Raw genomic sequence first — 15,514 nt, 5'->3', positions numbered from 1 at the left:
CTGTTGTGCTTTCTGTTCCCATATTGCTCGTCTCTGTCTCACCATCTTTATCCCTGCTGGACTTTAATTATCAGCTTTAAACAAAGCTTCTGCTTTACTCGTCTTTCTTTATTGGACTGTTAGAGCTGCACAGGGACTACACATGGAAAAGAGCAGCGTAGCTCAAATCTGTCAGGTTTCCATCTTCTGTTTTTAGACTGCTTATTATCTGTTAACACACAAAATAAAAATAGCTGGCTGACCTTTAATCTGATCCAGTGTTTTTCTTCTTCTGTGGTGTTTGTGATGGAGCAGCTGCTCCTGATGTGTTTGATGACACCAGGGTTCCTGCTGCTTCAGCAAAGTTTCATAAGTTAATAATTCAACAACAGCTCAAAAAACACAAGCTTCAAAACTGATGATGCAAAGAGTTCATTTCTTTTTTTACATACAAAAATTTGATAAAGCTTCACAGTTTACTGCTGAATTTAAACTTGCTTACTTAGAAAAAATTAAAGTGAAATAGCCCGATTATTAGTCTCTAATATTTATGATCACTTTAATAAGAGAGACAGAACATTACATAAACGTTATAAGTTGGTTTTGTAATGGAAGATTTCTGTTATTCTCATTTAAAGTGCTCATGTGTTCATGCACAGGCTCAGTTGTGACACCATAATGGAAAATTCCACTGGACAGTCTTGAGCTAGCTGAACTTATTTTGACCTCAACAGTTGAAAAAACAACTGAAACTGTGATAACTGTTTTAAACATGCTGGGGTGGAGACCGCAGAGCCTGAAGAGGAAGTAGCTGATGTTATGAAAGGATAAGTAGGAGCTGCCACGCCTTGAGAGCTCAGAGCTCGCATGACTGTGTTAACCGTCTGTTTGCAGCAAACAAGTCGTCAGAGGCCGATGTGATGATTAAGTTTAACATTACCTACAATATTGCCAAAGAGTGCCAACGCTCAAGCATTTTTTCAGTAAATTATCTTTCTTGTAGAAATGTGCTCCAAACAAAGAACTTTGTGTTGACAAGATTATTAGTTAATCATTTACAAATGAATATTGTCTGTATAGACAGCAATTCCCTCCCCCCCCAAAAAAGTGCACATGTAAAACTGCGGTGGTAAGCGTTGCGGTTGAAAAATTTGGGTGTGCCTAAATTTTGTGCAACCTTGGCAAAAAGTTAGTCTAGAGCCCTGTAACAGGACAAAACCAGCGTTACAGCGGGTGCACATCAATGACGTCTGATGATCTGGAGACTTTAGACTTCAGCCTCACTCTGAGAAACCCCCAATCAACAGACAGCGGCACCTACACCATCTCAATCCAAAATGAAAGGAAGGTACTAAAATTGACAGACATACAGCTTCATATCAAAGGTAAAAAACCCAAACAACAACAAAAAAAACCAACACGTTCTGTAATTGCAAGTCAAAGATCAGTACTGCAGACAATGATCAGAGCTCAAACTAAAGGTTAATAGAAAAGGAATTTTTGTGCTGAAAACATGATAAAAAGGCATTAATATTTTCTAGATGTAACCAGTCTGCAAACATCAAAACGAAGCAGAAGAAAATAGAATCTTACTGGTACAATTTTTGGTGTATTTACTAAATCTGGATGATTTGATTCAGAAGGTTTTACGAGAAGCTCTGTTCCTGGGTAGATGACCTGCAACATACCTGGATCAGGCTGCCTCATCAACAACAGCAACAGCTGTATGCAGAGCTGACTTGATGGAACAAATCTCCTGTTCCCATGAACCACTGTGTATGGAGGGTTAAAATTGAGATGAATCTGCTGTCTGGCCAACTATTTTCCAACTGTAGTATGGTATGGTATATACCAGGTGCTGCCATCTGTCTCCATGCCTACTGAGTTCATTTGCTTACATTGCCTGCATCCACCAGCTTCTGAATCTTGAGGTTATACATGTCTGCTCTTACAGGGTCCTTCAAGAGACATTGCTCTGTGGACTGCAGGTCACCCACCACAGAGTCCTTAGTGAAATGAAATGGGACTGGTTCCTCCTTCCAAAGCAGAGGGGTGGCATGTTGATTGATGCAGTCTGTTAGTCTTCTCCTCTAGTATCATGACAGCCATCCTCTTTAAACATTTAGCATCCCTTTTATTTTGGTATGAGGGAATATCCATCTGCCAAAGTTTGGCCACATGTGGCAACAGTGAGAAGGGAAAACTGCTTTTTAACAGGAAGAAACCTCCAGCAGAACCAGGCTCAGGGAGGGGCGGCCATCTGTTGCAAAAGGCTGGGGTGAGAGAAAGTAAACAGGATAAAAGACATGCTGTGGAAGAGAGCCAGAGATTTTTAAACAAGTATGATTCAGTACAGTGCAATGGTCCATTTGTATGTAAACAGAAGGGACCGTCATAAATATTTAGACAACCTTTACTGCAGCCATGCAAAGATGGCTGAGAACTGCAGACCTCAGTCTGACCCTGAAACACCCCACAGAGAGAGACAGTGGAGGATACATCTGCACCATCTACAGGGACAAAGACATTCTGACACTGAAAGTAGTGCTGCAGGTCAAAGGTCAGACATGTAGAAAAACACCAAGGGTCAGTGCAGGAGATTGAGGTCAATGTTCAACAGTCATGTTTCTCCACAGAACCATTTCCATCCTGGGCCATAGCTCTCCTGGTTTTCCTGCTTCTTCTTCTAGTTGTTTCTGCTATTCTTTTATTTCGTTTCCATCATTACTTTGTGTCAGGTGAGTGTCTCCTATTACACTACCCATAATGCCGATGGTTAGCAGGTGTCCTCTGGTGGCTCCTTGACTGTGGCTCACACAAACTTGTCCCAAATCTTTGTGTGAGCACTCTTGATTTTTAAAACCAGTGTAGCAGAATCCTTTTAAAATCTACAGTGTGTTCTAATCTCTGCAGCAAAATGTTGTGGTCTACACTGAGGTCTAACAGGACAAGCACAGAAATAAGTCCACTGTAAGAGATCATAAGGAGACCATAGCTTTGTCCCAAAACCTAGAACACATCCTTCGAAAGCAGCATTTGTAGACCGATTACATCACAGCCAGGCGATGAAGGCTGTCCCAAATCGAAGGTTGCTCCCAATGTGGCCAACAATGTTTACAATGACAATGACAATGACAGAGTGTTCATTTCCCTGAATTTGAATGAAGGGTCGGGTGTATCCTTTGTGACCCACCACATCCCAGAATTCATAGCACAGCCCAGCCAATTCCAGTTTCCAACAATGGCGGCAGCTACTTAGTTTTAATATTACTCTTATTACTCTTTCTTCCGAGAAAGTAACTGTGTAAACCTCAAATATCTGCTCGGTTTATCAAGACATCACATATTTGCCAAAGCCGAATAAACGTCAAAGAGAAAACTGATTAAACAGAAGTGTGAGATGGTCGAGAATTTACTCCAATGTCCATTTTTCTGAGTTTATTAAACTCCACCGAGAGAGTGGTGACGCAAATCTGAAGGCTAGACCGTCCAATTTCACAGCCGTTTACTTCCGACCTACCCAACCTTCTGAGGACCTGGCCCATGTAGACCGCCAAGGCCAGGTCCTCCAGAGGATGCGGCAGAACAGAAACATACACAGTTTTTACATATTTAGATGAAGGACTTTAACCGCAGGATGTAATTATTGGAGGAGATTCTGGCCACTGGTATTAACTTAGTGCAAATTCATTAAATACTTAAATAAACCTACTAACATGACATCAGTGTACCGAGGCATAACTTTAGCTTTAACATGCACAAACAACTGTAACTGTTATCACACCTGTCAAAGGTAATAACACTTACAGGTTCATTAACGCACACGGAATCACACAAAACTGCGTTACAACTGCCATGCTCTGCCGCTGCGCCTTTCGTCTCTCACTCTCCCGCGGTGTGATGCGCACATGATCACTGATGCGCTCATTTGGGTGCGCTTGATTCTTGCGTCTTGACATCCTGAGGCCGAGTTAGCAGGGAATTTACACAGTGGATTTTAGGCCTTTAAGAGATGCCTGTAGGTTAACTAATTGATTTGTGTCATCTTTCATCATGAATAAAAGTATCTGAGTGTCATCTTCTTAGAAGTTGAAATGCATACATTGTTTTTATATCATCTAAGAGAAGCATGTGTGATGTCCTAGTCCCAGAAGCCTGTGGATTCTATCAATAACATTTGTGAGGAAGAAGCCAAGAAGTGGGAATCTATCAGACAGAAATAATTAAAACCACTGCAGTGTCTGTTCTAGTTTCTGTAGTAAAATATGATCAGCTATGGAATCAAATTCTGTACAGAAATAAGTTTATTTTAAGGAGGCTCAGAGAAGATGATTATTAAATTTGACTACAGCTCATGTTGTGCTTTGTTCTAATATCAGTTTACAAGGTGGAGGCAGATTCAAAGGTGGAGTCTGTCCTGCTGCCCTGCAAAACCACAGTTTGTCTGCCTAAAGATGCTAAAGTGGAGTGGAAGGATGAAAACAACAGGAAGGTCCACGTGTATGAGAACGGCTCTGACCAGCCTGAACAACAGCACCAAGATTATAAAGGCCTAACGAGCATGAAGAGAAACTTACCTGGAGACCTCAGTCTGACCCTGAAATACCCCACAGATGGAGACACAAACACCTACACCTGCACCGCCTACAGCAGGGAGGGAAACATCCTGATAGAGAAACAAGTGAATCTCACTGTCAGAGGTCAGTGCTGTAGATACAGGTCAAAGGTCAAAGGTCAGACCCATGATGGTGGTTCAGTCTCAGTGGGCTCCATCCAATAATGTTACAGTGTTAGCATGTCTGATGTTTGTGGCTGTTTTGGTTTTTATTTGATTTCCAGCCAAATGTAAAAGCTTCAGCAGATGAACTGTAGGAGCAAAGTTCATGTGTGAGACTTCATCTGAAAGGTAACATCTTCTAGTTTCTGAACATGTGTTTGTTTAGCATGTGGCTAAAACACAGGCTAAGCTAAGTCAGTTCAAATCTCAGTAAAAACCTTCTTTGGTCCTCATCTATAATCAGTCATATCTGAGTCACAATAACTAGAAGATGATTTCTAGCAGAACTGTGAAAATCTCCACATCCTTTCTCCATGTTATCATCCAAAGCTGTGTGAAGTTTCAGAGCTCTGCAGCTAACAGAGACTTTCAGTTTGCTGCTCTCTTCCTCTGACAGCTCCATTCTTAGGGAGCGTTAGTTCTCTGTTTCACTTTATTCCACTTATTCAGTCTGATGTTCTCTGATCTGTTTCTCTTGTTTAGTGTCTTAAATGCTGCCAGTGCCTCTCTTTGCTTTAACCAACCTTTCTCTTTATTTCTGAGCTTTTTAAGGACTTTAACTGATGCATCAACCTTTGAAAATGGAAAGAAATCAGTCAGATTCATGGCTGCATCAAAGTGTCACATGTAGTTCTCCCACATCAGCTGGATTATATCTATAGCAGCAAACAGCAGCTGATCCACAAATCTTTGTCTGTGTTAATAAAGTTGGATCAGTTCAAATAGTTTGTTGCTCTGCACTTGAAAGCAGCAGTTTTTCTAATGCACCACCTTCATGTTTCCTTCATATTTGAATCCCCCTGTAGATACTGACAGGTAACCATGTCACACAGAGCTCAAGCCTTTGAATCCAGCTGTGATTGTTGATTTTCTATTGAATGGACTTTTTCAAATCCAGCTGTAGGCCTGTGTTTGTGAGCTCATTAACAGCTGTTTATTTAGAGATACGTGGTCCTCACAGGACAGCCACTACAAACATATGATTTTATAGAATATGATGCATTACTGCAGATTCAACACAATAGAAAGGATTTGAAATGAGCTCAGCCTTAAACATGTGCAGCAGTAATATTGATCCATAGACACTGATGGGAACATTTTTCTGCACAATAAGTACTTTGACTTTTCAGACTTTATGTCCAATTTGCCAGTACTGCAGTTTTGTGTGTAGTGAGGTGTTTTCATGGTGTTTTATTGGTGCTTTCACTAAAGGAAGGCTTCTATCAAATTCTTCCAAATGTTGTCAAACTGAGCTGTGTGATGAAGTGAGTGTGACAGAAACACTCAGACTGTGTTTCTCTGCTTCATCAAGTCAAATCTGGTCCTCAGAGACTGAATAAAGTCCTGTCCCACTAACAGCAGCTCCAACAGTCTGTTCACTGCTTTCTTCCTGTCAGTCTTCATCTTTCTGCTGCGTCTCCTCTTCACACTGACCACTTTCTATCTAACAGTGAGCTCCCAGTGAAGCAGCAGCATTCAGCCTGTTAGAGGCAACACAAATGTCTCCATCCAAGCTCATGTTGTGCTTTGTTGTCCTCTCAGTCCCCCAGGTGGAGGTGGATTCAGGGGTGGAGTCTGTCCAGCTGCCCCTCAAAACCACAGGAAACCTGCCTAAAGATGCTAAAGTGGAGTGGAAGGATGGCAAGAGGGCTGTCCGCATGTATGACGACCACTACAGGAAGGTCCGCATGTATGACGACCACTACAGGAAGGTCCACATGAGAACGGCTCTGACCAGCCTGAAGAACAGCACCAGGTTTACAGAGACCGAACGAAGATGAATGAAGACCTGCTGAAAACTGGAGACCTCAGTCTGACCCTGAAATACCCCACAGATGGAGACAACAGGACCTACACCTGCACCGTCTACAGCAGGGAGGGAAACATCCTGATGAAGAAACAAGTGAAGCTGAAAGTCAGAGGTCAGTGCTGTAGATACAGGTCAAAGGTCAGAGGTCATGTAGGAGTTTATTCTCTAAAAGCTTTTACTTTGAATCTATTTTCAGTTCATTCAAATAAAATAAATTCTTTGATGTTTTGATCTAAAAGCCAAAAATGTCAGGCGGAGCAACTGTGTGTTTAAATGAACAGACTAAGAAGACCATTAAAATGATCCTAACTTCAAAATAAAAGCCTCTGGAATGATCTGAGTTTGGATCAAATCAATAGTTTTGTTAGTTTAGTCCAAATCAATGTAAATGTATAAATATCAATAGTTTTAAAGCTGCTGAGATCATTCAAACACTTTGATCCAGTCATTTGGATGTTGTCACATGTCAGGGTGGAGCAGCCATGAATATGAGGCTTTTATTGTGAAAATGATGAGTGTGATGATCCAGATGTTGGTGTGATTGAGAGTGAATGAAAGTGAGTGATGGAGGCAGCAGGAAACTAACAGGCTGTTTGTTCTGAGAGGTCACATGACTGTTTTTCTCAGCAGAGTCTGATGGATTTGATGAGACCATGAGAGCGGCTTCAGTTCCTCATCAGAAAGAGTCTGACAGAAGCTCCTCCCTCTATACCCCAGTAGACTTCTATTAGACTGCTCCAGATTCCTGAGAGTTCACACAGAAAACTTTACAAACAGCCAAAGAAAAACTATTGAAAAGGCTTCAAGATGACAAAGAGCTCTTTCACAGCACATATGAGCCATTAAGAAGTGCACATTTGTGTTTTCCATAGTCCATCATCCAATAATATCACAGGACAAACTGTGAGGTAAAAAGCCTTCAGCTCTTTGTGAATGAAGCAAAAAGACTTTGGTCCTGAGAGATGGTTCAAAACACAATTCAGACCTACCAAAGTATTATTGGTGCCAAACACATGAAGCCTTCAACTTTGTATTTGTCCAGTCAGTGTGGCAATAGAAGTCACTGTGAGGATTTTCAATGTGCTATCAAAGAGCATCCAAACAATCAGCTGAGAATGAAGAGAATTAGTGTGGATGGACAGAAAATCCATATCCAGTGTGATTTAGGAGCCGTTCATATATAATGAGTGAAATGAAAGAAGAGCACAGACAGTAAGAACATGAGTGAGCAGACATTTTGGAGCTGCTGATCCACACAGGGCTGGATGGAAGGAGTGGGAGTCCATGATGGCTCAAAGTCTCTGATCCTAACTGTTCCTGAGCCTCTCCCCCTGCCTCCTCTTTGGATCTTCTCCTCCTCTTCTTCCTTATCTGCCTCCTCCACCACTGCTCTCTCCTCCCTCATCTCCTCCTCAGCTGAACTGAAGTCAGGGCTGTAACACGAGGAAACGTGCAGAAATGACTGAGTCAGCATGTTGTTGAAGTGAGTTGAGTGATTGTGAGCAGATTAGATGTGCGAGCCTCCCCTGTAGAGAAAAGCAAATCTTCTCCAGAGTTGCCCACCTCATGTTTTCCTGTGTCACAGCTGATTGTCAAATCCTGGCTGTCACTAAATGAGTGGTCCAAAGGTGGAAGGAGGAGCACAGTTAGATTTGTGGCTGTTTTCAATGTAAAGCCCATGTTGCAGGCAGCTGCTGCTCCTTACTGGCCCACAGTCTCCACTGATGGATGTGTCAGCTCACTTGTACTGTAGCCACGGGGAGAGCGATGGAGAGATGAAGCTGACAACCAGAGGTGTAGTGCTATTTGTTGAAGTAGCCCAGCGCACCGTGTGCCATGTAAGCACAAGTTTCCAGAGATGATTGGACTCTGAAATGATCCATGTTGGACTGAATTTAAGAACAGATCATAAAGTCCTCTGTGTGCCCGTCTGTCTGAGCATCTTCTTCTACTGCATCATCAATGGGATGATGCAGCAGATTTTCTCCACCTTGCACAAACTGTCCTGTTAGTTATTATGACTGGAATATCCAAAATGTCTCCAGAGGCTCCGAGTCCAGCTGAACATGTATTAGTGTTTAGAGTGGAACTGAGATGATAGGGACTAGGACCTGGGGGACGTCAGTCAGTGACGGAGCGGTCAGCAGGTGTGGGCAGGTGTGGACAGGTACTTGATGGACTGTTTCCTGCACGCTGGACTCCATATGATATGTTAGCAGAGAGTATCTGGCTCCTGATTGGTTGAAGTGGAGCCCATCTGCTGCAGAAAGATGCCTCCTGTCCCAGAAAACATTGAAGTTGTCTCTAAAGCCCAGGCTGTGGGAGTCACACACAGAGGAGAGCCAGGTGTGGAGGCCGAGCAGCTGCCCAAACGCCCCACGGCCACAGGTGGGAGTGGGGCCGCAGATACAAACACTACGGTGGGCTTGTTTCACAGCCTCACAAAGACACACAAAGTCCAGTTTGAGGAAGTGGGAGCGCTGGTTGGAATCCGGTTTGTGCCCATGTGGATAAGGATGGTGTCGGCCTCCGGACGGGATCGTATTCTGCCAGGAAACTTGTCTAAAATGTCCCAGAGCGTCGGGCCGGGAAAAGACAGAGCGTACGCCTCTTTTATTGTGAAATTCCTCACCATGGTAACTGAAGACATCAGCTGGTCTGCAGCAGGTTATGTTCAGAGTCTGAGGCTCAAATTGGCTCAAAGTGTCCCATTTTCACTGATTGTTTCCCGACGACATGCTTCAAGTGTGATATGGATCCTCTGCTGAAGGAATCTGCTTTCTATCCACAACCTGTTGATCCGTATCTGACTAACAGCAGCGCAGGAAGCCCTGCAGTTATAGAGAAACTGTCTGAGTCGCATTGTTGCTGCAATTTACCTGCAACTGCTGATGAAGAAAAAGTCTCAATGTGTTTGTGTTTGGTCCTAATCTGCTGCCAAGTCTGTTTGACACTGCTGGATTTCCAGCTGATAGATGACAGATTAGAAACTGATCAGATAAGATATCAGATAAGACCAGTCAGTCAGTCAGTCTGACCCTGAAACACCCCCACAGAGAGAGACAGTGGAGAATACAACTGTGACGTTAAAAGCAGAGACATTTTGATAAGATACAAAACAGTCCTGCTTACAGTCAAAGGTTTGTTTGTTTATCTGTGCGAATGTGTGTGTGTGTGTGTGTGTGTGTGTGTGTCTGACTGTCTTGTGTCTCCTCTGCAGGCAGAGTTCAGGTCCAGGATCAAACAGGGGACATCAGGAACAGAAGCAGCTCCATTGATCCGACTCCTCTGATGGCTGATCAATCAGTTTGATCTGTGTGTTCTTTGATTATTGATCAGTGATGTCAGAGTGGAGTCAGTGTGATGTTGTTGTTGTGTGTTTGAGACTTTTAGTGTCCATGAAGGTCTCTGCTGCCGTAGATCCTCTGAACTGTGACAGAGGTCTCACTCTAGAGGAAACTCTCAGCACTTTCCAGCAGCTCCTCCATCATGGAGGCAGGGGCGGATCTAGAGATATGTTCTTAGGGTGCCACTGAAACAAATTGGGTGGTAAAATCAAAACCTTTTTTTAAACACGCATATGCAGGTGTTATATATGGTTACAATGACTCAAATGAGGTAAGTACAGTAGTCCCTCACGGCTTCGCTGTTTCGCAGATTTTTTTGGATGCTATTTTTCATGCTATGTTGTTTTTTAACAGGGCATTGTGTTCTGTGTCCTGATTGGCTGTAGACCATTGTCGATCAATCTCATGCCATGGCAGCTCTCCCGCTACCAGCTTCACACATCACCCACAACAACAACTCTCCCATTCAGGACCCAGTATTACTTATGCAGAGTAGCGTGATGAGCCAATGGAGGTTTGGTGCGTCGACTTCTCCTGCAGCCACTTGTATGTTTATTTTCTCCTCAATGAATACAACAATGTCAACAAAACATTTTGCACCATCAGAAGCAAACGCGGGTGTCTTTCATTATGTAATACTGGACTTTTTTTTTCTATGAAGGTTTGAACTTTGAGAGAGTTTAAATGAGAGAAAAGTGTGAAAATGTCCATGCCTGTCTGAGAAAAGTGTATAAAGCGTGCAGTGAGGGGTTTTACAGCCTTAAAACATGTATAATATTTATAAAATCAAAAGTTGGCTTCTTTGCGGATTTCACCTATTGCTGGTTATTTTTGGAACCCCCACGATAAACGAGGGACCACTGTATACACGTTTCATATAAATATAGTGTATAATTTAATTGTTTTTTTTACATAGTTAAACATTAGTTACATAAAACGTGTGAATTATGAATTTTATGTACTGTATGTCATGATATGAATGAACAGTTGTTGTTTAAGTTGCAGTTCATGTGGAAGCCACCGGAGGGTGGTGTGGAGATATAATAAAAAGTGATGGCTAGAAGCTAAGACGGTGTCATGTCTGCTCCCTGAAGTAATATCGTAACACTGTATAGCCTGTATAATAAGTAAATATGTAGCCCAATGAGTATAAAATCCAGAAAGCTGCACAACATGAGGGGTTAATCATAATTATATCTTACAACACACGTGAGCAAGTGGCATAATCTTATACTATTCATGTGAATAATACAACAACATCCCAGTGTGGGTTTAATAGTGTGTGTGTGTGTGTGTGTGTGTGTGTGTGTGTGTGTGTGTGTGTGTGTGTGAGAGAGAGAGAGAGAGAGAGAGAGAGAGATGTGCATGAAGTGTGATTTTTATCCTGGTGAAAGTAAAACAGCAAAAGTCAGAGGAAATTCAGTTTGGATCTCCTTTTGCTGCTGGTTTGGTCAATATTGTTTGAAGAAAAATAAAACCTGCAGCATCAGAATCAGCGCAAAAAAGGCATAAACATGAAGCATGGACCCGCCGACGGATCAGAATCAGTGAGGCTTTCAGCTCTGACCGCGTCCGTGCCGTCTGGTGAGAAAGTCACATCTCACTGATTCTGATGCGTCAGCTGGTCCACGCTTTGTGTTTACGTCTTTGTGCAGAATCCGTGTACCTGCTCTCACTTACTATTTTAACTGATGGTGGTTGTTGAAATGTAGTAATATTTATATTAAAAATAGATTCAAGATTTTAATGAATCGATATCACGTTATCCAAGCTAGAATCGATTTTAATCAATAATCAAAACCCGCTCCTAGTAACTGTAATCATGCTTATGTACATCTGGATAATGACACAAACTAGTGTGTGGCGCTTCACTTTTTAATAAACTGAAAGACAGAAATCTGATTATAGGATCTGTAATGTTGTTTATTTATATTATGGTGCTTATAATTTGTCATATTTATTACTGTGTGCATACTTTATTAGAAGAGATTAAATTAAAAAAATCTCTTCCTTGCTGGTTCCATGGAAGAAGAAATGCTCAAGTAACTAAGTAACACGTACGTAATCCAATTCCACAACACAGCGTGATGGGAAATCAGCTGTGTTTTGCTGCCCATTTTATTTCGAATCTGGCGCGAACCAGTGAACCAGTCCCTGAATCAGTCACGTGGTACATACTGCCTGCGAGGCCTCGAACATCACTGCATACATAATCAAAGCAAGCCTCGATACGCGCTTCACAAAAACTCCCCCGAGATTACCTGACACACGATTCGACACTTCGACACACAGGACACCACCTGTCAGTGCTCAGACAATACGCACACACTGCATCACATGGCTGTGGTCCCAGAAGGAAGTCTCTTCTAAGGATAATGCACAAGAAAGCCCGCAAACAGTTTGCTACAGACAAACAGACTAAGGACATGGATTAGCTGTGGTCTGATGAGACCAAGATAAACGTATTTGGTTCAGATGGTGTCAAGAATGTGTGGCAGGAACCAGGTGAGGAAAAAGATAAGTGTGTCTTGTCTACAGTCAAAGATGCTGGTGGGATGTCACTGTTTGGGGCTGCATGAGTGCTGCTGGCACTGAGGAGCTACAGTTAATATAGGTAACCATGAATGCCAACATATACAGTGACATACTGAAGCAGAGCATGATTCCCCTCCCTTCAGAAACTGGGCCAGAGGGCAGTATTTCAACATAATAACAACCCCAAACACACCTCCACTAAGACCAGTGCCTTGCTGTATAAACTGGGGGTAAAGGTACTTGACTGCCCAACCAAGTCTCCAGACTTAAACCTTATTGAGCATCAGTGGGGCATCCTCAAATGGAAGGTGGAGCAGTGCAAAGTCTCTAGCATCCACCAGCTCCATGATGTCATCATGTCGGAGTGGAAGAGGATTGCAATGGCACCCAATGAAGCTTTAGTGAACTTCATGCCCAACAGAGTTAAGGCAGTGTTGGAAAATAATGGTGGCCAGACAAAATATTGACACTTTGGGCACAGTTTGGACATTTTCACTTAGGGGTGTACTCACTTTTGTAACTCTGGACCTGAAACCAGATGTCAGGACGACAGCTGCGTGCCCACCCACTCACTGTGTGGCATACAATTTTTTTTAGAGTTTTCCAGCACTACAACTACACTAGGGTTGTGACTTTGTTTTGGCCAGTTGTGGTGTCATGGTGGTTGGTGGTTGGAGGACGAGTCTGCTTTGGTTCTTCTTTACCATTCCAGATGGTGCACTTGTTCTGCTTTGGGACTCTCTGATATGGTTTTGTGATGGCAGCTGTAAGATTAGAGTTCCCTCTCACTGGTTTCAACTGTATGCTGAAGGCTCTTTATTGCTCTCACAGTAGTGATGTCCAGTGTTGGGTAAGTTACTTTAAATTAGCAACTTAGTTACATTACTAGTTACTTCTCTAAAAAAGTAACTCAGTTACTTCAAGTTACTCGTTACTTTCAAAGTAACTAGTTACTAGGGAAAGTAACTTTGGTTTTACTCAGACTTCTCTTGTTAATGTGTTGCTTCCGTAACTGGATACCCAGCCAGACTGCCAGTCTTCTAGCTTGCTTACTTGCCACAAGTGCACTGTGCCACCTACCAATAGAAAGGAAAAAATAATGTGCACATTTCCACGAGAGAAATCCCACGCCTGGACCGTCGTTGACCGCCGCCATGATTCTAGCCTGCTTTTTACATCCAACACAAAAACTGCAGTCGTGGTGCTTTTGATTGTACTCAGAACTTGGAAATTCTGCCTTCTGAATAGGAAGATGTAGGTAACACCAGACTGCAGATGAGCTGCATACAGAGCTGGACTGGGACAAAAAAATCGTCCCGGGCATTTTGACTAGAGAGCGGCCCACCATTATAGGAAAAATCATAAAGCCTTTGAATGAAAACAAACACTGTTGTGACAGTGATGTACACTGTTCTGATGGTATATATGTATCAATCTATCAATTGTTTGTTGTAAGACTCAGATAATTATTTTTTTTTAAAGCGAGACATTTTAAATGAGAATAATAAGGAAAAGTATTTCCTTGTGCCCCCCTTTCTCTGTTAATGCCCTACCTGGCCCCCTGGCAACACTTTGCTAGACCCGCCCCTGCACAGTTACCAGCTGTCAGCTACGTAGAAAAGGATCCTGGTGTTATTTGTCTCTCAGAAACAGTTCATAACTTCCCTTCAACTCATTCATGCCACCTAAAAGGTAAACCTGTTTCTCCATCAGCTGTTCAGCTCTGATGATTCAGTAAGGACATCTCCTGGTTTCATCTGCATGTTTCCCTCTCACCAGATAACCAAACCGATATCATGACCAGCAGCTTTACAGCTGTGGCTCCAGCAAACATCAGCTGATACTAGAAATTAATATTAAATACATTCTAACAACAGCTGACCAAGCTTAAACGTGCTGCTGTTGTTTAGCGCGACATCCGCTGGTTTCCTCTTTCTGGCGCAAAGTGGGCGATAAATAAACAAGAGAGAAAAGCCGATCAGCTGATCATTGATCAGTTTCGTGATTGAAGTAGAAACAGGAGAGGAGAGAATGAGAGAAGAAGAGGCAGCTGTGCAGCTTCAGCTTTGTGTCTTTTTCATCTTTTCACCTCAATACGAAACGCGTAATATTTTCTCTGAATACGAGACGATTCTGTTTTTTACAGGACGGTTGGCAACTCTAATAATTAACCGTATGAACAAAATAAAGTTCAACATCAGTAACATAGCACCCACCCAGCTGTATACAGTAGAAACTCCATCATGCTAGCACGCAGTACAAAAATGTCAGCATACCGAAAATAAACTCCACCTAAACTTGGTTTATATCTGACTCCGATAGACTGCAGGTCATAACTTCTTACCTGAAGTTCAGTTCACCTGACACGCGGACCGGCGGCCGCTTCGGGTCTCTCCTCTTGCCTCCCTTTTCCTTCATCCACCTGCTGGCTTCCACCACTTGCTAATGTTATTGAATCTGTGGAAGCTCCGCGATATCCACCACACGAAGTAACGAGTAACGAGCCTATCTAAATCCCAGTAACGAGTAACGCGTTCCTGGTTTTGGCATAATAACTAGTTACCGTGCTCGTTACCACAATAATAACGTAGTTACTGTAACGCGTTACTTAATAACGCGTTAGTCCCAACACTGGTGATGTCTGAGTCAATCTTGGCCTCCACTTTTCTATAATAGGAAGGAAAGTCAGATCCTGATTTGGAAAGACCTGCCAAATTCACAGGGTCACAATTCACAGGGTAGGGTGATAAATAAATGTTTTTCTTTTTTTGCGTTCACCTAATTTTTTGCTACTGAAAGTCACACAAGTGATCCAAGAAAAGCACAAGTTCCTTCCAGTACTTTCGTTGCCTGCTGTTGCTGATTTTGCCACCAACCTATCCTGACAATATGGAAAATAAAACAGCACTATTTTAGATATTCTGCATTCCAAGCACATAATTGAACAAGTCTTCTGCCTAATGTAAAGGATTTACCCAGGGTGAGGTTTTTGGTTAATAAAACTAATGAAGGAATAGTTGGCAAAGGTCGTGGCACCATGTAGGATTTGAGACATCTTAAATTGTA

General features: G+C 42.5%; 2 protein-coding genes across 2 annotated transcripts in view; both read left to right on the top strand.

Annotated features, from left to right (window-relative positions):
- LOC100705635 (uncharacterized) overlaps positions 1-15,514 on the top strand; it is a 172,581-nt gene that overhangs the window by 93,107 nt on the left and 63,960 nt on the right. The window lies entirely within an intron of this gene.
- LOC112844648 (butyrophilin-like protein 10) lies at positions 1,088-6,598 on the top strand. Its single transcript, XM_025904268.1, has 3 exons — positions 1,088-1,364; positions 4,359-4,679; positions 6,299-6,598. Exons 1-3 carry the CDS (start codon positions 1,223-1,225, stop codon positions 6,535-6,537), a joined length of 702 nt encoding a protein of 233 aa, XP_025760053.1. The 5' UTR covers positions 1,088-1,222; the 3' UTR covers positions 6,538-6,598.

This window comes from Oreochromis niloticus, linkage group LG3 (assembly GCF_001858045.2).
Source record: "Oreochromis niloticus isolate F11D_XX linkage group LG3, O_niloticus_UMD_NMBU, whole genome shotgun sequence".
Lineage (NCBI taxonomy): Eukaryota > Metazoa > Chordata > Actinopteri > Cichliformes > Cichlidae > Oreochromis > Oreochromis niloticus.
This window is presented reverse-complemented; position numbering and strand designations above follow the sequence as displayed.

What these genes read in the sequence shown, in the direction of transcription:
- LOC112844648 (XM_025904268.1), top strand. Translation starts at nt 1,223, where the DNA reads ATGACGTCTGATGATCTGGAGACTTTAGACTTCAGCCTCACTCTGAGA. An exon ending in CATACAGCTTCATATCAAAG is followed by an intron (nt 1,365 to 4,358) that starts GTAAAAAACCCA and finishes TTCTAATATCAG; the next exon opens with TTTACAAGGTGGAGGCAGAT. An exon ending in AGTGAATCTCACTGTCAGAG is followed by an intron (nt 4,680 to 6,298) that starts GTCAGTGCTGTA and finishes TTGTCCTCTCAG; the next exon opens with TCCCCCAGGTGGAGGTGGAT.